This window comes from Protopterus annectens, chromosome 3.part0 (genome assembly GCF_019279795.1).
Source record: "Protopterus annectens isolate FY-2018-M chromosome 3.part0, PAN1.0, whole genome shotgun sequence".
Taxonomy (NCBI): domain Eukaryota; kingdom Metazoa; phylum Chordata; order Ceratodontiformes; family Protopteridae; genus Protopterus; species Protopterus annectens.
Window position 1 is genome coordinate 1,613,199,437 of NC_056731.1, and position 27,323 is coordinate 1,613,226,759.

The 27,323-nt window shown below is 40.8% G+C and overlaps 1 protein-coding gene across 1 annotated transcript in view; it reads right to left on the reverse strand.

Moving 5' to 3' along the window:
* Window positions 1-27,323, reverse strand: part of VPS13B (vacuolar protein sorting 13 homolog B) — a 5,424,989-nt gene that overhangs the window by 3,944,695 nt on the left and 1,452,971 nt on the right. Inside the window, exon 19 of the mRNA XM_044065647.1 lies at window positions 10,348-10,521. Within this exon, the coding sequence (XP_043921582.1) occupies window positions 10,348-10,521 (174 nt within the window). The remainder of the gene's footprint in view (window positions 1-10,347; window positions 10,522-27,323) is intronic.

The following is a 27,323-nucleotide window of genomic DNA, read 5'->3' on the forward strand; positions in this document are numbered from 1 at the left end:
GAATACAGAATTACAAATTTTTGAATCTTCTGTATATAGAAAACCAACCTTCTCTAACACATATCTGCATTATAGCAGTGCCCATCCTTTTTCACAGAAAAAGGGCATTGTTAAAGGTCAATTCATTAGGGCTTCAAGAATGTGTAATACAGATGAAAAATTTTTTGTTGAAGCCCAAGTGTTAAGAAAACTCTTCTCTGAGAGAGGTTACCCACTGACATTAATAGAGAAAATGTATCAAGAAGTCTTAGAAGGAAGAACAGGTATGTACAGTCCACTATTAGGCACAGTTTTGGAACCAGTATTTCCTGTGAACCCCGCACCAGAAGTTAAAGTGAATTCCCCAACTTCTCAAACTAGTTTTTGTTGTACTTTTAATAATGAAACTGAACAATTAAAGAAAATGGTTAATAAATTCTGGCCCATTCTGACTACAAACGAAGAAACAAAAAAATGGGTACCAGAAAGACCGATGTTTGTAAATGCAAGGAATGCTAATTTAAAAAATATGTTTGAAAATCAACCACCAATACAATCTGATAACAAAGGTGGCAGGATTGGAACATATAAATGTAATAGTTGCAAACAATGTTCTCATATTCTTGAAAGTAATGGTTATTACATTAAATCAAGAAAATTTTTTGTAAAACCAACATGTTACTATAACTGTGGGTCAAAAGGTATTATATACCTAGGTATTTGTCAAGAATGTGACAGTTTTTACATAGGTAAATCTGAAAGAACACTACGCAAGAGAATTTATGAACATATGTATGATATTCGGAAAAAGAAAGAAGCAAATGCCTTTGTCAAACATCTTACTGCATGCCCTAACATGACATTAAAATTTATGGTTATAGAACAGGTTCCCCTTAATCCTAGAGGGGGAGACTGGGAAGCTACCATTGAATTTAAGGAGTTGAATTGGCAACTTAGATTAAATGCTTCAAAATTCCCAGGACTCAATGAAACTATTAGCATTACAAGCCTCCTCAAACTAAGAAGGGCTAAACTATGATAAATTTAGGTTATATGCTAGGTACATTTCAGGATTAAAAATTTCTTTATATCATAAGAACTTTTATAACAAAAAAATTACTTGATCAAGAGTACATTTTTACATTAATTTTGCAAGAGTTCATAGCATTCTTTCATTTAAAAACGAATTAATAATTTTAACGAAACAATACATTTTTAAATGAAATGATAATTATTGACACAATGTTACAAGTAGTAAAAAATACCCATAGTTCATATTTAATATTTCTAAATCATTTAAAACATTAATATATTTATTTATGTATTTATATATTTATATTATTATTTATTTATTTAGTTACATACATTTATATATATTCATATATTTATACATCATTTATTTATTAGATATCTATTCTGATGTTAACTAATAATAATATATTTAATATAGTTGGAAATTGATTAGCACATTAAGATTGTCACATAACAAAATTTATGTGCATGTTTACTGACACACAAATTATATGTTATTAAATGAATATTTTTTAAAAACTTTTAATACAAGTTTTAACAGATTTTAAGCAAAGGTTGCTTACTGTCAAAACAATATTATAATACTGAAGCTTTATGTGATTTCGATAACATTTGACCGGACACAAGTCTTCCCTTTAAGTTGAATAATAAAAGTTACGGCAGAATAACTATCGCTAACTCAAAATTTATTTTATGAAGTTTGAGCAAAGATAATGTGAACGAAACAATATGTTATTTAGGTCCAGCTAACATCTAAAAACACACTACATTCTGTTAATGGTTCCAGCATGTAAGAATAAACAGTACGTGATCACTTATTCTCAAAACAGTATCACTTCCAACAACTGAAGAGAATGAATTATCCAACATACTTTTTGACTTTTAATAATTCATAGCTAATAAAATAAGCAGAGAGCAAAATAAGGACTAGAAGTCAGTTAAATTTATTTAAGAGCTAATATTCAGTTTCACGGCCAAATGTACCCGCGGCAGTTAACAGGAGAGCGGAGGGGTTCTGTTAAAATATTACCTTTTATTTTTATTTTAACACAAACATTTGTTCAAGAACATTACTAGTATTGAGAGTAATAATTTGTTAGTTTTAGCGTAATGTTCTACAAAACATCACTGATTAATAAGTACAATTAACAGTGTTTAGAATGTACCACAGTAGAAATGCTTTTAAAATAATGTTTGACGAAAATTTATGTTAACTGAATACGCTCAGCAGTTGACTTTTCTTAAGCATTAATGAAATTTCATCCAATAATTGATGTAATTGAATTGTTAAAACTTTTTTAATTGAGTAATTGAATTAGTAGTATTGTATTTAAGCAAGCAAAGTAATGGTAATAATTTATCTTGAAAAAGCCCGTCATAGGAACGGGTGAAAGCGCTTGATTTATTCCTTGTTTTTATGTTGGAGTCTACTACCAATGAGTGTTTCACTTTCCGTGTATTTTCATTGTTGCTTCGCATTAAAGGATTTTCATTAACGGAGAAGTATTTTATGACTACAAGACCTCTTAGACTTGTAAGAAGAAGTTCATTGGGCTTCTGTGCTTCTGCAAACTTTTTTCTAGCTGCCTTTTGGGACTTAGTTCGTGCTTTGTGTTTGATATATATATATATATACATTATATATATACATATATATACCTATATACATATATATATATACATATATACATATATATATATATATATATACATATATATATACATATATATATATATATATATATATATATACATATATATATATACATATACATATACATACATATATATATATATATATATATATACATATACATATACATATATAAATATATATATATACACATACATTATTTATTTACAAATTCTGCATAATGTGCTACTAAAAACTCAGGTCAGGTGGGATACAGTAAGGACTTCATCCATCTATGAAGACAGCTGTGCAACAAGTTTTTCAGGTCACACCCTTGGAAGGATATTAACAAAATAATAGTTGTACTTTCCAAGGCAAACAAAACAGCTTGCAAAGAAATACGGAAACAAAACAGAAGATTCTATAACTCTAAAAATGTTGCCAAGGTCAAAGCTTTATTTGGTGCTCCTAACAAATAAATTCACTTACTATAGAGTGAAGGAGCAAGACATTACAGTATCACAATCTATCATTAAATCACTCTCCCTACGGAACAAAATGATTTCGAACACCTATAAACTTGTGTCAAGCATTAAGTATAATCATTCACTTCTATTTTCCAAATATTGGGACGGTATACAAGGAGAAATTTCTATGGAGTCTAAGTGCGAAGCAATCAATAATACCCTGAATTTAACCCCCTTCAAAAACCTAATTTACACTCAGCTTATGATAAACAACAATTCCTACTATACCCCAGCAGTCTTACTGAAATTCGGATACAATAAAAACCTAACCTGTCCGTTCTGTTCCCTCCCACACGTAGATATACTTTATATCTTTTGGAGCTGTAAGAATATTTACAAACTTTGGTGTTCTCTCAGAACTCAGTTGGAAAAAATGGGATACGAAAAAAACACATTCTCTTGGCAAACTATGATTTTAAACATTATTCCTAAATCTCTGTGTTACAGCCTGTGCCCCTCTCAAATATTTTATAGCCAAGAACTGGGTCAATCCCTCAACAATAGCTTGGGAAAACTTTACATCAATGGCAATCAAATATATAACTGCACATAAGTTATGCAATAATAAAAAGAAAACAGAATATTTTCTGAATTACTGGTGTAGACTTTTTGACCTAATCCAAACTAAATAATCTTCCAAAATGTGGGTCTCTAACACTACATTCCAGGAAAACCTCCATCAGTATCATTTCTGGCCCTGTAACCATTAGACATTGTTACCATCACACGATAACTTTTGATTTTACAAAATATTTTGTTATATCATTTTGTTATCCTCTGGCGTACATGGTGTAAATATGTTGTAAATATGGTATAAATAGAAGTACATGGTGTAAATAGTTGTTTTTTTATGGTTATACTCTCCTTACTTCTTTTCTTTCTTCTTAAGACAGTCATATATTCTTACTTCCAAGCCACTTTCCATTTGTATCCCTAGACTTTGACTGTACTAGGTTATTGGGGGTCTTTACTGCTTATATTGGTCTCTAAGATGTAAGCTTCCCTGTAAGATAACTGCTATGTTCTAAATCCATAGTTTTTGCACTAACTGTTACATATATATCTATACTTTACTGCTTCCCGCAATGACTTACAATTTTTCCTTTGTATGTTTGAAAAGTTTGAAAAATTCAATAAAAATATATTTGGAAAAAAAGGAAAAGTACAGTTTTGTACCTACCATAAATGTAGATGTTCGAGGATCCACATTGCTGCAGTCCTAACTATTGGGTAGTCCGCTGTCCAGTCGGCCCGAATACCAAAGTATATGGCTGACGTCGGTCAGGGCGCATTAGACTGACGTCAGTACGTCAGGGTACTAATGCGCATGACCAACGTCATATCCTCAGTCTTTTCTTGCCCCAGATGTCAGAAGACCCTGAAAAGATAAGGCCAAAACCAAAAACTCCAAACATACCTGCACCAAAAATATGTACAATATATACAAAAGTACCAGAATATAACCTCACCTACACAACCACCCCTAAACACAGAGGGGAAGGAGGGAGGTAAATTGGACTGCAGCAATGTGGATCCTCGAACATCTACATTTATGGTAGGTACAAAACTGTACTATGTTCTTCATTCCACATTGCTGCAGTCCTAACTATTGGGTAGAATCCCAAAGCAGAGGTAAGGGAGGCTGGCAAATCATAAGGAAGCAGGAACTGACAACATGCCTTGCAAAATAGCTGTGGCAAAACCAGCCCTAGACTTAGAGTAGAGAGGAAGGTGACAATGCTTAGAGAAAGTATGCACTGAACTCCAAGTAGCTGCCTCCAAAATATCCTTAGTTGCCACCCCCCTTAGAAATGCTGTTGAAGTGGCAGTAGCCCTAGTGGAATGAGGCCTAATCCCAGCTGGAATCTCCTTGCCATGATGGAAATAACAAAATGCAATGCAAAACCCAATCCACCTAGAAATAGTTTGTTTTGACACAGGCTTGCCCTGCGAACCCAAGGCAAAAGAAACAAACAACTGCTGAGACTGCCTAAAATCCTTAGTCCTGCTCAAATAATAACGCAACTGCCTGTGTACATCTAAAGTGTGCAAAATCTTTTCCCCTTTATTTTGAGGATCTGCATAAAAGTAGGCAAATGAATAGTTTGGTTTAAAGCCACACTAGAAACCACCTTAGGCATAAAGGAAGGATTAGTGCGTAAAGATACCCTATCCTTATGAAAATCAAAAAGGCTCTACCGCCATAAGGGCCTGCAACTCAGAAACCCTTCTAGCAGAAGTAATGGCCAACAAAAAGCAGTCTTCCATGACAAGTATTTCAAGTCAGCAGTAGCCGAGGCTCAAAAGGTTGTAGAGTAAGTTTCTCCAACACAAAATTGAGATCCCAAGCAGGAGTAGGAGCTCTACGTGGGGTCTTATATTCTTTGCCCCTCTAAGAAATTGCTTGAACAAAGGATGCGAAAACAATGGTGGGTCACAATCATAGTGAGCTGAAATTGCTGCAGCATGAATCTTAATGGAAGAGAAAGACAAACCTTTGTCCAATAACTCAGTAAGATATTGAAGAGCCACACTCAAATTAGGCTCAGAAATCTCCAAATTGTTTGCTGCACTCCAAAATAAAAATCTCTTCCATTTTTCTGCGTACACTTTCCTTGTACTAGGTCTTCTGGCTTCCATAATCACATTTAAAACTTGTTGAGGAAGTTGAGACCTGCTGTCTTTCAAAACAGAATATGCCAGGCTGTTAGATGAAAAGAGTGGAGCTTGACATTGAGCAGGTGACCGTCCCTCTGAGACAACAGATGTGGAATCAAGGGTAAAGGCCATGGAGGCTTCCTTACCAGACTCCTCAGTAATGGGTACCAGTGCTGCCGAGGCCAATCTGGAGCTATTAAAATCATCCTTGGCTTGTCTTGTCTGACCTTTAGAAGTACCTTTGGGAGAAGAGGCAGAGGTGGAAAAGCATACACATGAAGATTTTTCCAACTGAAAGAAAGAGCATCCACTTTCCAAGCTGTGTGATGAAACCTCTTTGTGCAAAACTTTGGCAGCTGGTGGTTTAGTGGAGAAGCGAACAGATCTATGTCTGGAGTTCCCCATGACACTGTCAATGTTTGAAATACATGAAGATCCAGTTTCCACCGTGGGGATCCATGATTTGTCTGCTTAACACATCTGCTAAGGAGTTCTGTGCTCGGCAGAAACCTTGCCTGAAGAGTTAGTTGCAAGCTGAGCGCAGTCTCCCATAAAATCATTGCTTGCCTGCACAATGGGTAAGAATGCGTTCCCCCTTGTTTGTTGATGTACCACATGACAGTTGTGTTGTCTGTTAGAATCAACACCTGCCCTGGAAGAAGTAACTCCTTGAAAGCCATTAATGCAAACTGGACTGCTAACATCTCTTTCATGTTGATATGTAGATGCTGAAGTCTGGCAGGCCACTTGTCTTGTATCCACTTTCCATTTAGATGAGCTCCCAAAGCAATGTCTGAGGCATCTGTCGTTAGAATCTGACTCGCCTCTGGCCGGGTCACAGAGAGTCCCTTGTTTAGGTGACATTCCTGAGCCCACCACAAAAATTCCTTTTGAATGCAAGGTATTATTTGAATGACAGTGTCCAAATCCTGGCAGTGCTGTGTCCATACATTTTTGAGATACCATTGCAGCTTCCTCATATGCAGTTTGGCATTGGGAAGCACCAGAATACAAGATGCCATGAACCCTAAGGCTTGAAGGACTGTCCTTGCAGTCAGCCCGGACTGAAGAGATAGTTGATGGAAGTAACTGGAAAGATTCTTTTGCTTGTCCGGGGTTAAAAAGGCCATCTGGGCTGCTGTATTCAGTCTCACACCCAGAAAGCACATGTCTTGAGACGGTACTAGACTGGACTTTATTTTGTTCACAGAATACCCTAGGCATCTTAGCACTGCTATGACATAATCCAAATGCTGTAGAAGATCTTCCTTTTCTTGAGCTAGAATCAGGCAGTCGTCCAAGTAAGGATAGATTTGAATTCCTTTTAGCCTGAAGTAAGCTATCACTGGAGCCAGAACCTTTGTGAATACTCTGGGCGCAGTGGATAAGCCAAAGGGCAATGCAGAGAACTGATAATGAGAATTCCCAGCTCGAAAACGCAGATACTTCCTGCAACTTAGTCTTATAGGCACATGAAGGTAAGCTTCCTTGAGATCTAAAGTTACCATCCAGTGATCTTTGCCCAGCAGAGGTAAAAGCTGTTGTAACGTCAACATTTTGAACTTGGGAATGTCCAGATAAGTGTTGAGGATAGATAAATCCAAAATTGGTCTCCACGTGTTCCCCTTCTTCGGTACTAGGAACAGGCGAGAATAAAATCCTAGGCCCCTTTCTGCCACAGGAACTGGCTGAATGGCCCCTATTTGGAGCAACAGAGAAATTTGCTTGTGAGCCTCTTTTCTTTGTAGAGGAGGAATGTCTGGCATGCCTTTGAAAGGAGGCAAGGTATGGAAATAAAACCTGTAACCGTGGTGAATGATATCCAGAACCCATCTGTCTTGGGTAATTAAATCCCAATTTTCTTTGAAAAGAGACAGCCTTCCTCCCAAAGGTGCTGCCAGGCGAGAATGTACTGGCAGCTGAAAAGGCAAGTCATTGGGTCTGCTTACGAAGGACTGACCCCTGCCCTCACCAGAAGTCTGAGCAGGGGAACTCCTGTCCTAGGCCTAAAAGAACCTTGAGCTCTGCCCCTACCACGCCTAGACCTACCCCTAGACTGGGAATCATAAGCAGGATAAGTCCATCCCTTAGTAGGCCAATTTCTACTAAACTGGAGGCTGCACCTGCAAAAATCCTTAACAGTTTGCATAGACTTAGCCTTGTCCTCCATTTTCTTTAAAACTGCTTCCACAGGCGAACCAAACAACACATCAGACTGCAAAGGAGCATCCAAAATCCTTGTTTTAACATGCTCAGCTAAATTCTGATCTCTCAACCAGGCATGCCTACGAAGAACAGAACCAGTGGCAGCCACCCTCGAGGAGGCCTGCACAGCATCAAAACCACACTGCAAGGAATGTTTACCCACCTGTTCAGACACATGAACTAAATCCTGCAACTCTTTACACTCAATACCTTCCGCCAGAGCATCCACCTTAGATTTCAATTGTGAAAGTAGGTAATTCTGATATTTTAACATGTGAAACTGACAATTCAACGCCCTCATGGCTAAAGTGGAAGAAGTATACACTTTCTTTCCCCATCTATCCAAAGCCCTTGCCTCTTTATCAGGAGGAACAGGATTTTTAACAACAGAGGCCTTCACACCTTTAGGCCCCTGAGAAACAGTTTCCGGGTCTGCCCTAGGACTCTTAAAAAGATACTTATGAGCTTCAGGCACCCTATAGTACCTATCCGGTTTAACTGGGGCAGGAGGCAAAGAATCAGGATTCAGAGAAGCCTCTGCAAAAACATCTTCCACCACATTCAGAACAGGAGGTATAGCTAAACCCCTATGCTGGGGTAATAACAAGAATTCCCTAAGCCTCTTCCTGGAATCAGAGAAATCTTGACCTTCCCATTTAAAATGCTCCCTCATGGAATGCAGAGTCTCTGAAAATGAAAAATCCTCAGGAGGAGAAGCTGAAGGAGTAGAATCATCCACATCAGAATCAGAATAAGGAGGATACTCCTGCAAGTCTTCAGGCGAAGACTCAGAAGCCTCTAACAGTGCTCAAAACTCTCTAACTCAGGTTCCACCCTAGGCCTCTTATCAGGAGGGGGCATAGAACCTCTAATCATAGTAATCAAATCCTCTGCCATTTTAAGCATATGTTTCTTAGGCAAAGACCCCAAGCACTAGGAGAAACCCCACTGAAGCTAAACTTGGCCTGCCTCTCAAAGAAGCCTTGGAAACAGAAGGGGAGGCTCTAACCACCTTAGGAAGAGAGGGAAGAACAGCCACCTGAGAAGCCCCCTCAGCCTGGCCTATTTCCTGAGAGGATACATCCTGTAACAATAAAGTCTCTCCCTGAGACTCCAAAGAAACACCTGGCAGAACCTCCGGCTCCACTGAGCCTTCTAAAGAACCGACGTCAGGGACTGTCGGTTCTTCCACTCTAGGCCTTGCTGCTTTGTCCTTGCGCTTTTGGAAGCGGGCGTCGGAGCATCCGACGGCATGTTATAATTACAACGCTTCCCAAAAACTAACCTGGCACAGTCTAACCTTCTCTTAATAGTGCGTTTGTTAAATCTAGCACAAGAGCGGCATCCAACAACGTCGTGCTCAGGCCCTAAACAAGGTATACACAAAGTATGGTAATCCCTATGAGGTATCTGTTTCCCACAAGAAATACAGTTATTCACTTTTTCTGACATCCGGTTAAATACTGAGGCAAGAAAAAAACAAAATATTCCCCAACGGGGTACTTAGCCAACTTTGATTCGGTCTGAAACCCTGACTTCAGAAACTTTCAGAACGCCAACCTGCACTCGCAAAATTGCTTCTGCATCGGACCATGCGGCAAAAAAGACTGAGGATATGACGTCAGTCATGCGCATTAGTACCCTGACGTACTGACGTCAGTCTAATGCGCCCTGACCGACGTCAGCCATATACTTTGGTATTCGGGCCGACTGGACAGCGGACTACCCAATAGTTAGGACTGCAGCAATGTGGAATGAAGAACATCAAAACAGAAGAGATATAATGCAAACCAGTTAACAAGCATCTCTGCACTGCCTATTTTGTGCTGTTCATCAGACTTAAAAGAGACAAAATTAATAGAAAACTGCAAAGTAGCATGGGAAATAATAAACTGAAAAGAATATTTGAGGTTCCGATTCTCAAACGCTGATAACAAACAAAAGAAAGAATAAAATTCTCACTAAAACAAAGCCTAGATCCTGGTACCATACAGCTATTAGAAAATGTAGTCATGCAATATGAAAGGGCTGCTTGTGGATTCAAATTTAACTGTCCAGTGCTACAGTGCCTCACTCAAGTACTCTGCTATGACTCACGCATAGTAAATTACATATCTGACAGCTAGGCAAGTATTCCAAATGAAACAGTATGAAAGTTAAGAGTATAGAAGTAACGCTGCTCAAGCTGTTACCTACAGCTAGCTAGATTCATGCAGGGAAACACCAACAACAATCTGGAACAAGATAGCACACACTTTATGACTTGAGAAAGAAGGAACAATACAAATAATAAAAAAAAAAAGAAACGCCTACCAGAATTATGACAATTATCCATATGCTGAGGAACCTGGACTGTGAAGGCAATTAGATCCGGAGCCAAAAGGGACTCTAGCTTTCTGCTTTCATTGAGCCATTTGCTTCTGTGAAGGTCTTTGGTGTCTGAAGGACCCTGAACTAATGGTATTAATCGGTCCTTGCCACCATCACCTATACACACAAAAACATAAATAAATAATCATCGCCATGAATATATTCTGCAGTTTTTGCTACAAAAAACAGCAAGTTAAACCAGACCAATAAAATTAGCACTAAGTAGGTTTGGCTAAGTATTTTCATCTATCATCTAAAATCTGTGGTGAAATTTGCTGTACAACACTCTAGGATGCAAAAATTAAAATTAAGGTAAGCATGTTAATGGTCATTGAATGCCATACTGATATATACATATAATAATATATATTCCCTACTGCTTAAATGTAAAGATCTTACATAAGACTGACTTTGGTCATATAAACAGCAGATCTGCAAACACAAAACTGAAAACAGGCAGACACTGGGAGTCTACAAATATACAAAGTGACAACAGGCAAACACTGTGAGCCATTCACTATTATCAACAAGTATTTCACTGAATGGAATTTGTTCAAATTCATCACAGTAAAACTGTTACACCAAATACTAACTAATATAAGAATAAAGGAATGGATTTTCTAAAAATGTAACTGTTAACTGGGTAGATAGGCTGGTGAAGACCTTTTTCAGATGCAGCTCATGTTGCTAGTACAATGCAAGTTAAACAGACATATATAATGTAGTGCAATCTGTATACAATTACTACATATAGAATTCTGCCAGTTTATTCAAGAAGAAAGAAAATAATGTACACAATAAAAAAGGTTGTATAAAGCAAAATCACAGAAAGGAACAGATTATACTCGATATTAACCAAAAGGCCGCTAAATGGTTATGAGAATGCAACTTATAAAGAAATAATAAGTGCAAAGCTATAAAACAGAATAGCTATTCTTATATTTGGTTTCAAGTCTATGATGAGGGTCTTATCTGATGGAAAATTCCATTTATTCCAAGGTAACGAGTACGCATTGCATATCTACGTGGTCAAAGACTTTTTCTGTGTCAAAGCGTGTTACCAACAGTGGAGTGTTAGCTCTTTTGGCATATTTTCTGTAAGTTTTCGGAGGAGGTTCAACCTGATATCAACGTGGTTATGGTCTTTACGACTGTTAATGAAGGAGTCAAATGAATCAGTATTGTAACAGCCAGAATGGATTCCATCATTTAATTCTTTGACAGCCTTTCAAAATAATGTGTGGCGGCTAGAACTTTTTTCCTGATGTAGGTTGATTCTGCACTGTTAGTGGTAACATGAGCTAATCTTATGAGGATAAATATTAATTGTGTTTCAGTTTGTCATGTGAATTAGCCTTACAGAGAAAAGAGCAACCATTTTTCAGTATGTTGTGTGGATTGGGATTCCAGTTTTCCAAGGTTACTTCTCCTTCGCTGCACTGTCCTTTAACTGCTAAAATATGTCAATGACATTTGTTTACCTTTGTTCTATACTTCTAACTAGAGAATATCATGTGCTGTATTAGATGTTAAGGAGGTCCTGCAAAACTACAATGGAGCAAATTTTGCTGTAAATTGGGACCAGTCAACTTTATCTAATTCTATTAAGTAGTTATTATGCTGATTTCCAGCATAAACATTACAGAACCTACTGGGGGAGAGGGGGTTAGTTGCCTAGACATGCAAGGCCTTGCTGTGTCTAATTATGATGGCTGCCAAAAAAGCAGTTACTACAAAATGGAAATCAAAATCTAAACCAACCATATCAGAACCAGTGAATATGGTTGTCAGGAAAGGAGATACTGCCAGCCCAGCTATCTGGAATTTTGTAAATGTCATTTGTAAATATCAACATGATTCATATGCTTGTGTTACAAATGTATTAGAACTGCATGTTATGTGTATATCAAACTGCTGGTACAGAAGTGTGTGTTGAAAAGGGTTTACAAAGTACTGAGCTTAAAGATTCAACTACTGTGTATCCTACTGGAAAAGAACAGAAATGCATATACACTGTTGTAACTGTTTAAATGTATCTATTTTAACAGGGAAGCTGAAACAGAAGAGGTTAACTTCAGAAAAATAGCTTAAATTAAATTACTTTATGGCCATGTAATAAAAGGATATTATCTTTCAGTTGCAGTGCAGTAACGGACACAACGTCTAGAACTAGAAGCTTTTTGTATCGTCTTGGAAGTGTTTATTGCTTTATGACGTCCAGAATCTGCCATAGATCTAAGAAAAGTTCTTGTTTATGTATTTTTACAGGTAGATGCTAAATGCTTCCAGCTGCATCAATGGGGGGGTTTACTTGGGATAGAGTGAGACGACAAGAAATGATATAATTCTGCAAGCTATCCCAGCAGTAATATTCGATAAATTAACTTAAGAACGCTGAGAGAGACTCAGCATTCTGTATAATTTTCTTTGCCCTGACATCAGCTGGAAGACCCACTCACCACATCTGCCTTGCTTGCTCTGTTAAGTAATTTAACTAGGATATAGTAATTCTCTAGATATAGTCAGGAATACAGCAAAGCTAAACTTAGATGTTTTCTTTACTTATTTGAGACTGTCCTGCAATGTTGTTTTAAATATTTCCTGTGATTTTTGAACTCCAAAGTTACTGTGATTATATACTATTTTCTTGTTTCATTATTAATTATATTTAAACCTTTCATTGTGGCTGATATTTCTGAGACATCTTTAAGTTTTGAGAGTACTTGCACATTCATTTGATGACACTGTGGGCCACTCCTAATAGCCTTGCTCTTGTTCAAACTACCATTTGTATTAACAGTAATATTACACAGCAAGATTGGACACCCTTTGTTAAGGGCCTTAAAGTAGCAGATAAGGAGCTGGCTGGTGGCAGTAAAAACTACCTTATAGTCTGGGAAGAAGGGGGCATAGCTAGTAAACCTGTGCCAGCCTTTCCCAGGTGTGTGTGTCTGTGTATAAATTAAACCTCAAGCATGTGTGCGTCAGCTACTTGGGCAGGGACACGAAGCACTGGTTGGACAAAAAGGGTGCTGGAGGTACTGGCTTGGCAACTCAGCTGAGATCTCAACTCTATATCTGTGCCAGTGGGGAGTCTTATTGGGGATCTGGAGAAAGAGGGAAAAAAACAGCCCCAGACTGATGGTGGTCTCTTTGTGCTCTTAAGAGAAATTGCACTTGATGCAGTGAGCTGTTTCTGGAAATACTGTGTGTGTATCTGTCATCCTCCTAATGTACGTCCCCCACTGGTACTAGTGGTAAGGATTGAGGCTCCTTGATTATTGGGCCAGTGGTGGAACATCACAATAGTAACAGAGATAAGACAACTGGAAGTGAGATCTTTAGAAAAGAGTAGGAGCAAACTACATAGGAAAAAATGGGAATTGTGGGAACAATACACACGAGGAGGAATGAGGTTTAAAAGAAGGCAGGATGTAAATGAGCTACGTAATGTTTGACTGAAAATGATTGGGTAAATTATAAGTGATGTATAATGTTTGCAACTGGGAGTCTGTCAGTATAGTTTGTGATGTAAAATGCTTGCAACTACGATTGCGTGTTTGTGGTTTGTTTTCATTTACATAAATGTATGATTGCTTATGTTGTGATGGTTTAATAAAGATGTTTCTTGTTTAACAAAAGGACAGGAACTGAATAATTTATGTAATGTTGCTTAGGTGTTATGATATATAGCAATATATGTGAAGTATAATGTTTGTTAATGTTACTTTGGTAATACAGTTTGATTACTTTTGTATAAATGTAAAGTTGCCTAATGTCACAAGAGCTAATTCAATAAGTGTTTAAAAAGATCCTTACCTCACAGACACATGATACAGACTTTGATTCTGACATCCTGTTACTAGCTAATCTTCTAATAATCTGCAGTCTAATACTTGCATAGTAACCTAGGAGGTGATATGACTTCTAAGTTCATTATGTAAAGTCAGTCAAGTGGGGAAGTTGTTGATCTTGCCTCACACATGCAGACTGTGCAAACAACTTTTAGCTTGACAAGTTTTAGTAAAATAAAATGAGTGAATTGAAATTCTATTTTTATATCTTTGATACAAGTATAACAACAGTAGAATATATGCACACCCAATGAAATGATAAATGACAGATTTTAAATTACTTATGGCCAAGTGTGCAGTAATGGCAGCCAGGGGACGACATTTCAATACCCATTGTGTCTCTTGATACTGAACATCAGTTCCTTCTGAATCACATTCAGCTAAGGAAAGAGTCATTTTCTCTACTGATGTCCAGACATAATACAAGCTGGGAAATTCATCAGTGACAATGCAGCACAAAAATGTTACATGAATCAAAAATGGAACACAACCAGACTGAAGATCTGCGCTAAATACAAGAGTTCTGATAAGTGGACTGGAAACTTCCACTCAGTTTGGAAAACTCAAACAATTAACACAAGTTTGACAAACATGACAGGAATAGATGTAACCCCTTCAGGCACTGCTTCCTCTGTTAGACACACCTACATTGGCAGTGGAGAGGCAAGACTTAAATGAGCTATGTAATGTAGAGGGGAATGAAATCAGACTTTAAGCCATGAAGCTGCGGAAAAATGTTAATATGTACAGCAGAAAGAAGAATGGTTTTGTTTAGTACAAAATGCGCTTGACACTCAGAAGCACCCGATGGACACTCCAACATCCTTAACATTTCCATTTTATGAGGGGAAGGAAAGACTCCATACATTTCCTCTCCTTAGAAACACCTTCCGTTAAGTAAATGTTTAGCCTTATAAGCAGATCACAGACTAAAGGAAATTAAGCTAAAGAGATGTAAGAAAAAGCAGTTTATGTTCTAAAAAAGTAAATTGCTACCTTTCCAAACTAAGCTACTTTTCCTGCTTCATAGCTACCGCAATCACAACCAAACAGACTACAAACTACAGTCTTTTGGAGAAATCAGACTTAAATCAAGTGAATGTCTTACTAATTTTCAACTGGGACATCAAGTAAATCATTTAACACACACAAAATGTCTCTGTCAAACAAGTGAGAAAAATTTGCTTAGCACTTCAAAAGTAAATCCTATTAGTGAATTAAGGTGCAACTAAAAAGGCACATGACGCCATCTTTTATAGCTGGGCTCACCTACCCAGCTACAGACCAAGTCATAGACCTCAGTGACACTGGATTGTTGAAAAAGGATAAATCCAAAGGTCTGACTTTCCTCTCTATATGGAAACGCAGTAACATATAAACATCACAAAGTAAGTGATCATGGAGACCATAACACGACTACTCATATACACCTTTAAAAAGACCTATTTAAACTATCCTGCCACTCTTTTGGAGCACTTAATAGAGCTCATTTCATTTCAAATCAAGCTGGGCCATACATGATGATCCTGGTGTACATTTGTGTCTACCTATCCAACTGTCAAGACTAGCCTTAAAGACATTCACAGGAGTACTTTGCTTAAGTTATAGTGACAACTTATTCCACAGGAAGGGAATGCATTGACCTACAAACATCTCCTTACTTGGTGTAGACTTAGGTCCCTATTGTGGCCATTTATACAGTCACTAGTTTTGCAAAGAAATAGGAGGTCATATAAGACTATCTTTCATGGTTCAAAAACTGAGACATAGGTCACCTTAAGAGCAGCCTGTACTCCACATACTGTAAGAAGAGGGATGCAAATCTATTGGGCTAACTGAAGGATTTAAGGCCCATCATTTTCTTGGTTATTAATCCCTGGGGCTTTTCCAAGCTAAATCATAAAGGAGGCTTGGGGAATCTACTCCCTCTTCATCACTGCTATCTGAGGTTGGAGACTGAAGTTAAGTCTACATGTTTTCTCTTACCTGTATGCTGCTTATCAGTTGAAAAGGTTCAAGTATGATGGAGAAACCGCAATGGATCCAGATAGCACAGAAAGACCCCAGCTAAGGCATCCAAACATGCAAAGGAACATTTGTAGCAAAGGCTAATATTGGGGGGGTGGCATATGCAGAGAGCTGTCTGCAGCAATGGCACTGACACTGATGTCAATCCAATGATGAAAAAGAAAGGTACCAGCTCTAGTAGCAGAAGACCAAAGTTCTCTAAGACTAGCATCAACATCAACAGACGTGGCACTGATTCAGACCACTGATATTGGGACAGGAAGTCCAAAAGACCATGTGCTGAGTGTCAAAAGCCTCAGTCCAAAAAGCTTGAAGATCAATCCATCAAAACTGGCACTAATGTTGAAGAGACCAATGATGTGCTCAATCCCTACAATCAGAGGAGGAAGAATAAAACTTTGTCTGCTGAGCTGTAATGAAGGATTCCAAAATATTTTCATAGTTATTCTCTGACTGAAGGTTAAATTAGGACCAAAAAGACCTGGTTAATGTAAATCTCAAGCCCATAATGTAATTAACCTACCCATTTATGGAAAATAAACTTTCATTCCTGACTAGTTTAGCAGGAGATCTTTCAACAAGAGTTTTGACTAGTGAATTAGAAACACCAAAAGACTCAACACAAAACTCATTTACCACAAGTTTGTTTTGCCAATGTTTATTTGTCTTGCATTTTTGTTTCATTCTATTACTATCAGACGTAGGCAGAATATTTAACAACTTGAGGCAGTCATCCGCAAAGCAGCATTTGAAGTCAAAGCTCTGCTGGTAGCATCTCCAAAACCTTTCTCCACCTTGAACAACTTCAATTTGTTTTCCTGAATTTTATGTATTGATATAGAAACCCCTAAATTTCACAACCACCTCTCCAAATATACAGCCCACAGTGTTTGCCCTGGGGCATTATTTTATGACTGCATTTACAAACCAAATCTAACTATTAAACTACAGCAGCAACTTAAAAAAATGTTTGTCAAACATCAAAAGAGTTAACTACTGTAAAGAAAAAGTAAGAAGACAACTATGGGTCTATGGAGGAGGAAGCAGGAGACTATAAAGCTGGCCAAAAATTCAGAAAAATGGAATGGTGTGGCATGAAACCTGAAATGAAGCAGAAGCAAGGCAAAACAACTCAAATTAAGACATATAGCAGTAACAGTCTGAAGAAAAAAATTGTCTAAGTTATTAATGTAGACTAGGGTCATTTTCAGATGCTACTTGCTTCATCATGCAGTCCACATGTTAATGATTCCACTTCACACTGCAGTGACCTGACTGCCATCCAATGTATTAGCAAAGAACATAAAAATAAATATTGCTCCTAGCCATGGGTAACACTCAAAGACTGGCTTACATTCAAATCTGGTTTAGCTAGTCACATCTGCTACTAAACATCGACAGACGTTTAATTCTATTCTGCAGCAACTACTATCATTCCACCTATTTTGAGTGAGCTTCCACTTCTAATAATGGTACCTTACTTTAATGTAGAGATTGCATTAAGTACCTAGGCACCACACATATACACTAACATTTATAAATAAATACAACCACATACTAGAATGGCTGGATTACATCGACTGCTTTCTGATTCTAGATCAAAATTTGTATCATCCTTCATATTTTCCAGACACAGCTATCAGTGCAGGACTAGAAAACATTTACTACATATGCCTCAGGCTAAACCACCTTGCATACAAAAGAACTTATCACGGAGACCTTCTGAATGCATTCTGTTAAGATACCATTTAAATGTAAACATTTACTCTTTCCATCTACAGTTTACATTTAACATGTTAAATTCAGAATGAAGCCCTGACTATGACCCAGGCAACTTGTGTTGGACTACTGGCACGGGTGCTGGATATGTTGGGTGGGGAAATACAGGTTTAAGTGGTAAAGCCAATCTGCCCATGGGGGGGGGGGGGGGCAGCTCGGTTCACCCAGTCAAGGTGTAACACTAAAATTCTGAGGTACAATAATTACAAACACATGGAGGAAGAGACAGGACACCAGAAAAAGAAATACTTTCAAATAATTTTAGTAATAAAGCACTTACAAGCCAAAGCCATTTTATTATAACGTACGCACAAATACTCTCAAAGAAACCACTATCTGTAGTTGACACGGCCCCTTTATATTTGCTGTCAGTGGCAAACAGGTTCTGTAATCAACACAGTCAGGCACAAAAACATTATACTGAAGAAAATCAATTCATCTAACAGAGCACTGATCTTAGCAATATACAAGTAGCAACTGTACAAAATATATAAAAATATACATCAAAATATAAGCCTTCAGTTTTGTGAGGATGAGTTTACAAGGTAAATTTACAAAGTAAGAACAGCACACATAGCAATATACAAGTAGCAATTGTACAAAATACATAAAAATATACATCAAAATATAAGCCTTCAGTTTTGTGAGGATGAGTTTACAAGGTAAATACCTAGTAGGTTAGTAGGTGAAATAGAGAGACACTATTATAAATACACATATGGTGGGAATATGATAGAAGAGTGTGGTGGGATTAGGTTGGGTCATGGCAGGGACAAATCTTGGTGTTAAGTAGGTGAAGTGTGAGTTCTTTTTTAAAGTGCAATGGGTGGGTAATGGAGCATATGTGTATAAGAAGTTTGTTTCAGCCTTGGGCTTCAGAGCATTTACATAGAAGTTTGCCCACATTCTTCTTTGGCAAAAGTTGCTAGTTTGAGGTGCAGAGGGCCTGAGACTAGAAAGAGGTGGATACCAGGGAGGAGAGTGCTGGGAAGGAAGATGATTTGTAAAGTATTGAGTGTATTTGAAACTGCGATAGAAGGGAGTTCAAGCCATTGGAGAGAGTTTAGTGCAAGGCAGTGGTGCAAGTTGTTAGGAGAGTTCATAATGAATACAGCTATTTTGTTGTATTTTTGTTGAAGTTTGGTCAAGGTTGTGGACTGAAAGTTGGTTAGAACTGGGGCAGCATATAGAAGGGAGAAGGAGTGCTTGTGCCAGGGAGAGTCTAGCATTGGAGGTTATTAATTTTTTGTTGCGATACAGCAAGCCTAGTTTCTGGTGAGGATTTTTTATACATTGGAGTAAGTGTAGGTTAAATCTAAGCTCATCATCAATGATGACACCTAGGAGCTTTGTGTAGGGTTCAGGTTTTACAATACCGTTATTGGAGGATGTAACAGCAAAGGCTGATTTATTATGAGAGAGAAGATGGCAGAAAGAGCAAGAGTTTGGTCTTTTTAGGGTTATGGATGAGTAGATTATCAGACAGCCACTTTTCAGTGGATAGAAAGGTGTCTTCAGTTAGGGTATGGAGTTCTGAGGTATTGCTGGAGGTGAAGATGAGAGTCGAGTCATCCGCATATTGGATGAGAGAGGATTGTTTACAGGGTGTGTATAGTTCATTAGTGAAAACGTTAAACAGGAGGGGACTCAACATGGAACCTTTTGGAACCCATGAAGAGACTGAAATGTATGGAGAGCAGGATGAGAGACATCTGAGAGATGACTGCCTACAAGAGAGGTTGCTAGAGAACCAGGCTAGGGAGGCAGCAGATAGGTTGACATTAGCAAGTTTAGATAGCAGTATGGAGTGCGAGACCGTGTCAAAAGCTTTGCATAAGTGAAGAAAGAGACAGGATATGAGTTGGTTGTTATTACGGGGCTCAGCGATAGTATGAGTAAATGATAGGAGGGCTGTAGCTGTGCTATGGTTAGGCCAGAAACCACGATGAGTGGAAGTGAGACGTTTATGTTGGAGGAGATAATTAAGACGCTTTGAGTGAATGCATTTTTCGAGTATTTTAGAGACAGGGGAATAGGATAGCGATGGGCCTATATTTAGATGGGTCAGCTGAGTTTCCTCCTTTATGCAGGGGAATGCTGAAGAAGGATTTCCAAATGAAAGGAACTTTTAGTTATGTACTCACCATAACTTCAGATGTTTGGGATCCATCTCGCCTACATTCTGAACTGATGGGTTCGGAGCCGATCCCTCGGCTCCGACTCGGCACGCTTATGCTATAGAGCGAGGCCTCTAATTGGCTGAGCTATCTTTATCCCAGGATGCACCACCACTAATCCCCCAGATCTTGTTTGTCCGCATTCATGCACACATGCACAACTTGGTTATATAACATTGTTAGATGTTTCAAGATGAAACAACAGGATTCGGACCTTCTGATATCCTCTGATCTCCAAGGAAGGGGGAAGGAGGGTGGGTTATTGGGAATGTAGGCGAGATGGATCCCAAACATCTGAAGTTATGGTGAGTACATAACTAAAAGATGTTATGTGATCCTATCTCGCCTACATTCTGAACTGATGGGACAGCGTCCCTAGCACCTAAATCCCGGGTGGCTCATTGGAAAACACTCCTGAGCACTGTGGAACCAAATGAAGCTCGTCCTCTAGATGCCACATCTAATTTGTAGTGGGAAATGAAGGTGTGCAGGGAAGACCATGTAGCCGCAGCACAAATGTCACTAATAGCAAGCTTAGAATGAAATGCTACCGAAGTAGACATAACCCTTGTAGAATGAGCCTTGACAGAGGTGGTAAGCTCTTTGTTAGAATAAATATATGCTTGAGTAATACAGTCCCTGATCCATTTAGCAATAGTGACCTTTGTGACAGCGTTGCCCAATCTGTTATCTGCAAAGGATACAAACAACTGATCTGTTTTCCTTGTTTGTTTGGTCCTGTCTAAATAAAAACGTAACTGTCTGTGGACATCTAGTGTGTGGAATATGAACTCCGCTTTGTTAGAGTATTTTGGGAAAAAAACTGGAAGCTCTAACGATTGTTGTAAGCAGAAAGTAGAACAAACTTTAGGAACAAAGGAAGGATTTGGTCTGAGGGATACTCTGTCTTTATGAAAAACCAAGTACGGGGGTTTCACTGACAAAGCTTGAAGCTGTGAAACTCTTCTGGCAGAAGTAATCGCCACCAGAAAGGCTGTCTTCCATGATAGCAACTTTAGATCACATGTGGCTGCCGGTTCAAAGGGGAAAGAAGTCAAGGCGCGTAACACTATATCGAGATCCCATGAAGGTGCAGGATGAGAAATCGGAGGTCTTAATAGAGCAGCACCTTTCAAGAAGGTCTTACACAATCTGTTGCTCATTAAAGGTGGGTCTATGGATTCATGAAAATTAGAAATTGCTGCCAATTGTACTTTGATGGTAGAAACTGAAGAGCCTTGATTGAAAGGAGAGGTCAGAAATTTTAGTACTTCTGCCACGGGAATAGAAATGGGGTCCAGGCCCCGGAGTTGAGCCCAAATAGCAAACCTTTTCCATTTGCTAGAATACAGTTTCTTTGTAGCAGACTTATGGGCCGAAGATAATATGTGCACAACATCTGGATCCAATGCATGACTCCTGACTATCGTCGGAAGAGGAGGAGCCAAGCCGTCAATTTTAAGGTGTGTAGGGACTGGTGGAATAGTCCCGACTGATGAACCAGTAGGTCTGGGACCTGGTCCAGGAACCATGGACCTTCCAGAGCATGTTTCCGAAGATAGGGGAACCACACTTGATGAGGCCAGTAAGGAGCAATCAAGATCATTTTGCTCCCCAAGAGAGATGCCTTTTGAATCACCCTGGGGAGGAGAGGAACTGGAGGGAAGGCATAAAGCAAGCCGGTGGGCCAAGGATGGACTAATGCGTCCATGGGGCTCTTCCCCGGAGCCGGGATTAGGGAGAAGAATTCTTTGCACTTCGCATTCAGAGGAGTCGCGAAGAGGTCGCAACACGGAACTCCCCATTCGCTGAAAATCTGACTTGCCACTGTCATATTCAGAGACCATTTGTGAGGAGAGAGGATGGTTCTGCTCAATCTGTCGGCTATGACATTGGACTTGCCCGGTATGTGAGTAGCCACTAGGAAGCGTTTGGTCGAGACTGCCCATTCCCAAACTCTCATGGCTTCTCTGCAAAGAGGATAGGATCTGGTCCCTCCCTGTTTGTTCAGGTACCAGACAACTGACATGTTGTCTGAGTGAACAGCGATTACGCCCTGAGGGAGATAATCGTGAAGGGCTTGAAGGGACAGGAGTACTGCCCTCATTTCTAGGATGTTGATATGAAGAAGAGCCTCTTCCGGGTGCCATTTGCCTTGGACTGACCTGCCCAGGAATGCCCCCAACCCCATCTGGGAGGCGTCCGTGGTCAAAGTGGCCGGAGAAGGAAGAACAAAGGGTCGTCCCTGATCCAAATTGGAGGGCACTAGCCACCAGCGAAGGTCCCGTTTGCAAGATTCCGTGATCCATATGAGGTGACTGAGAGGGAGTTCCTGAAAAGACCACTGAGCTGAAAGAAGCCACTGGAGGATTCTCATGTGCAACCTTGCCAAGGGGACTAGAAGAACCGTGGCAGACATGGATCCCAATAGCTGCAGGACCATTCTGGCTGGGGCTGTGGACCTGGGAAGTAAGGCTCGAACTTGATTTTGTATGGTTTGAATTCTGTCCGAAGGTAGATTGACCCGCATTTGGTTTGAGTCTATCTCTACCCCTATGAATCTTATTCGTTGAGATGGCCGCAACACAGACTTTGGCCAATTGAAGGTGATTCCAAGGGAATTGTCCAGTAAGATAGTGGCTTGTAGGCTCAGCAGAAGTAGATGCTTGGAGGTGGCAGTTAGGAGCCAGTCGTCTAGATACGGAAACACCTGGAATCCTAGACTTCTCAGGTTAGCAGTCACTACTGCCAAGCACTTGGTGAACACCCTGGGGGCTGTGGTGAGACCAAAGGGCAGCACACGGAACTGAAAATGACTGTCTCCTAGGCTGAAGCGCAGATGTCTCCTGGACGCTTGATGTACCATGATATGATAATACGCGTCCTTGAGATCTAAGGAGCACATCCAAACACCTTTCTCCAGCAATGGGAGAATGGTTTGTAGAGTGACCATTCGGAACTTGGACTTTCTGACTTAACGGTTTAGGATGCTTAGGTCCAAAATGGGCCTCAAGTCCCCGGTCTTTTTTGGCACCAAAAAGAATCTTGAGTAAGTCCCTAATCCGATCTGGTCTACGGGGACCGGTTGGATGACTCCTTTTTGCAGCAGCTTTGAAACTTCTGAGGCTGCGGTATCCCGTTGACTGGGTGGCGGGTCCGGGATTTTTTTGGACTGAGGGATGGGGTGAGAGAATGGGATGGAGTAACCTCCGGCGATAATCCGAAGCACCCATCAGTCCTGAGTGATCCCTTCCCAGGCCTTCAGGTGCTTCGAGAAACGACCCCCGACTGGCTCCGGAGCAGCACAGCCGGGCAATCCCTCAGGGACTATGAAAGGCTGAAGAGCCACGAAAGGACTCGCGGTCTCCAGTGTTGCGAGGGCCTCTGCCACCTCTGGGAAGGCGTCTTCCGGATGAATTTCACCCTCCTCTGCCTCTGGAAGGGGAACCTTCCTGCTGAGAGGGGTAAGGCTTCTGAGATCTACGGAACCACATTTTCCCTCCTCTTTTAGCCTTGGGATAAGGCCGAATGGGAGTGGAAAATCGTGCCCCTACGGCAGTCAGAGTCTTACCCTCCTGTTCACAGTGGGTTAGTGTGTCTTTTACCTTGGGTCCAAACAGAGAGGACCCATCAAAGGGGGCGTCGGCAAATGAAGACTTAAAGGCCTCCACGAAATGACACAGGCGGAGCCAGGCTTGTCTCCGTAGAGCAATGCCTGTACCCGCCGCTCTACTCGCCCCTTCGGCCGCATATGAAATGAGCCTCATGGACGAGTTTGAAATGGACGACATTGTAGCCAGCTGAGAGCCAACCGTCTGGGCCAGCTCCTCAGGCAGGTTACCCAAGAGGGTATCGGATAGCTCCTTAATCAGATCCCTCTGAAATCTGGTAAAGTGCGTCAGGTAGTTCAAGGACCTCAGTGTAAAGGCTGCTGAACTAAGGGTGCGCTTTCCGTACCGATCCATGCTCCTAGACTCCTTATTAGGAGGATGGACGGACGTAGAAGCCTCTGCTACATCCTGCTGGGTAGCAGATGCCACCACCAAAGCATCTACAGCCACACCTTTAGTAAGGAACTCTCTATCAGGGGGCGCCGAGAGAAATTTGTTCGGACGAGCAGGCACCGGTTCCACAGAGTCTGGGTGTTCCCACGCCCTTCGACAGATCAAATCCAAGAGCTCGACGAAGGGCGGAGACACCCAGGAGGCAGAGGGCTGAGCCCCGAAGGCCTTCAGGAACACCGACTCATCAGCAGAGGGAGGTTTGGACTGCCAGCCGCCTCGCTGTTTTAGGGCTTCCAGGATGTCTGCAAAGGAGACATCATCCGAGGACGACTTAGGGGACCCCTCTGCATCATCGTGATTGGTGTCGGATGTCAAAGACTCATCAGGAGAGTCAACGTGCTTCCTCTTGCACGACCTTTTCCTGGGGGGTTCTTCTGAAGAGGCTTCAGAAGGACCTCCAGGAGGGGGAGAAACCCCAGCGGGGGTAACCTGAGGCCCGGGGGCTCCGCTGTCTAAAGACAGGGGGACTGCCAACGACCCAGTCTCCGTATGCAGGGAAGTAGCTGGGGAAACCGCGGAGGTAGCCAAGGAAGATTTGGCTAAAGCGCTCCTCATAGCCCTGAAGGCGGGACAACCAGAATCCTGGGAGGGTCCCACCTCCGTGGCCACGACAGTGGACGGTACTCCCGCCGCCAATGCACCAAGAGGGAGACTTGGGACAGAGAGCATCAATCCCGGAGCCTCCCCCCAGGGCCGAAGGAAGAAGTCCGTGTACTGAACTCCGACCCAAGAGCCGGAGTTGGAGCAAGGGTCGGGCCCGACCTAACACCTCCACAGGTTCCACCAGCACCGGCTCCAACGGTGCCGAAGCTGTTGGAGGAGGAACCACAGTAGGGGAGTGGACCATCGGCTCCGAAGCCAAATGGGCTGGAGCCAAAACAAGCTTTTGGAACACCGGAGACTGGAAGAGTCGAAGGAGCACCCTGTCGATGTCCGAATCAGACATCTTGGATGACCTAGAGGATACCGATCGGGCCCGAACCGATTTCTCCATCGGCTCCGAAGGGCTCGGGGACCGGCTCCGGAAGGACTCAACAACTATCGGCTCCGAGGAAGGTTTCAAGGAAATTTCCCTCGGTGCCGATAAGGACTTCGGCTCGGGGGGAGGAGTCTGAGCGGTAACCTGATCGGCTCCAATATCAGTGGAGCCGATGAGGGTGACCCGCCTCTCGATGCCCCAGACCTCGGCTCCGAAACCAGAGGGGTCGAGGCTGGAGGCATCGAGGCAGACCGTTCCGACCTCGGCTCCGAAGTCCGTGGAGCCGATGGAGAAGTCTGCTTGGATTTTTTAGCAGTCGGTTCCGACTGACTGGTCGGAGCCGAAGCTTTCTTCTTTTTAGAAGGAGACGGAGAGGAAGATAAAGCCTCCTCGAAGGAAGGCTTGATTAATCCCTTGAGGATTAATTTGTTTTTCCTCTCCTGGAGGACTCTAGAAGAGAAAGCGTGGCACACACTACACGACTCTTGTAAATGCTTAGCACCTAAGCAATACACGCATGAGGCGTGGTCGTCCGTTATGGACATTTTAAAACCACACCTCGTGCATTTCTTAAACCCGGAGGGTTTGTGTTCTTTCGACATAACTGCTTTGCCAAAGAACCAATATATGTGATAACAACACTAAACTTTTAGTTAAAGACAGTTCAATACAACAACTTTAACAAAAATTATATATATATATATATATATATATATATATATATTTTTTTTTTTTTTTTTAAACACTAACAGTAAACAGACAAAAAAAAGAGTGAAAGATAGAGACAGAGTCAAGACCCTCTAACTTAAACGGGTACTTGACCCAAGAAATTACACAAGCAGCAAAGTAACAGGGGAAGGCCCCTCTAACTAAAACGGGAAACCTTCCCTGACTAAAAAAATCATGAATTTACTAACACAAATTCACCAAACACACTAATATAACAACAATAGCTGTTAAAACAGCTTTTGGGTTCAAAGAAAGGAAATTTGTGACAGGAAAAGCCTAATAACTAGTACTTAGCCCAGCCAATGTTGAGACCACATCTAAGCTTGATAGTGGCAAACGAGATCTGGGGGATTAGTGGTGGTGCATCCTGGGATAAAGATAGCTCAGCCAATTAGTGGCCTCGCTCTATAGCATAAGCGTGCCGAGTCGGAGCCGAGGGATCGGCTCCGAACCCATCAGTTCAGAATGTAGGCGAGATAGGATCACATAACATCTGTAGCTTCTTGAACTGATATATTGATAAGAATAGATACAGGATAGGCTATAGATTCAACAGCTAATTTGAGGAAGGTAGGAGGGAGATTATCTGTGGAGGGAGAGCAGGGTTTAAGCTTCAGAAGAAGTGTTTTGATGTAGGAAGTGGGAACAGGTTGAAAGGAGAAAATGTTTTTGTTAAGTAGGTTGGGAGGGATAGGGAGAGCAGTTGCGTTAGAGTTGGAGGGTGAGAGTTTTTGGATTGTGTCAATGAAGTGTTTATTGAGGAGGGTAGAGGTTTCCAGGGGAGATTTATTTGGGAAAGGGGAGGGGTTGGAAGGGTAACCTGGAGAAAGAATTTTGTTTAGGGTAGACCAGAAATTACGTGGGTTGGATTTGCTACTGAGTTGGGCAGAGTTACGGTAATATCTTTTATCCTTATTGAGTTGTTTCTTGACAAGATTCCGTACTTTTCTGTATTTATGCAGCAGGGGTAGTTCTTTTGTTTTAACCCAGACTTTCCAAGCATTATCTCTTTTGTGCATAATGGATCTAGTATCCTTAGAAAGCCAGGGAGTGTAACGTGGTTTGATTCTAATTCTCCTGGAGGGGGCAAGGGAGTTGAGGGTGTTCAGGAAAATGCTATTAAATTTACTCACTACATCATCGAGAGGGATCTGCCTAAGGATGGACCAGTCAATACTAGACAGTATGGAGTTTTAACTGGGAATTGGCTACTAGCATTAGCTATAATACATACATGCCTGATGTGTTAGCTTAACGGTCATTCACAACTGAATATATTAATGTTGCATAATCACACACATTCATACTC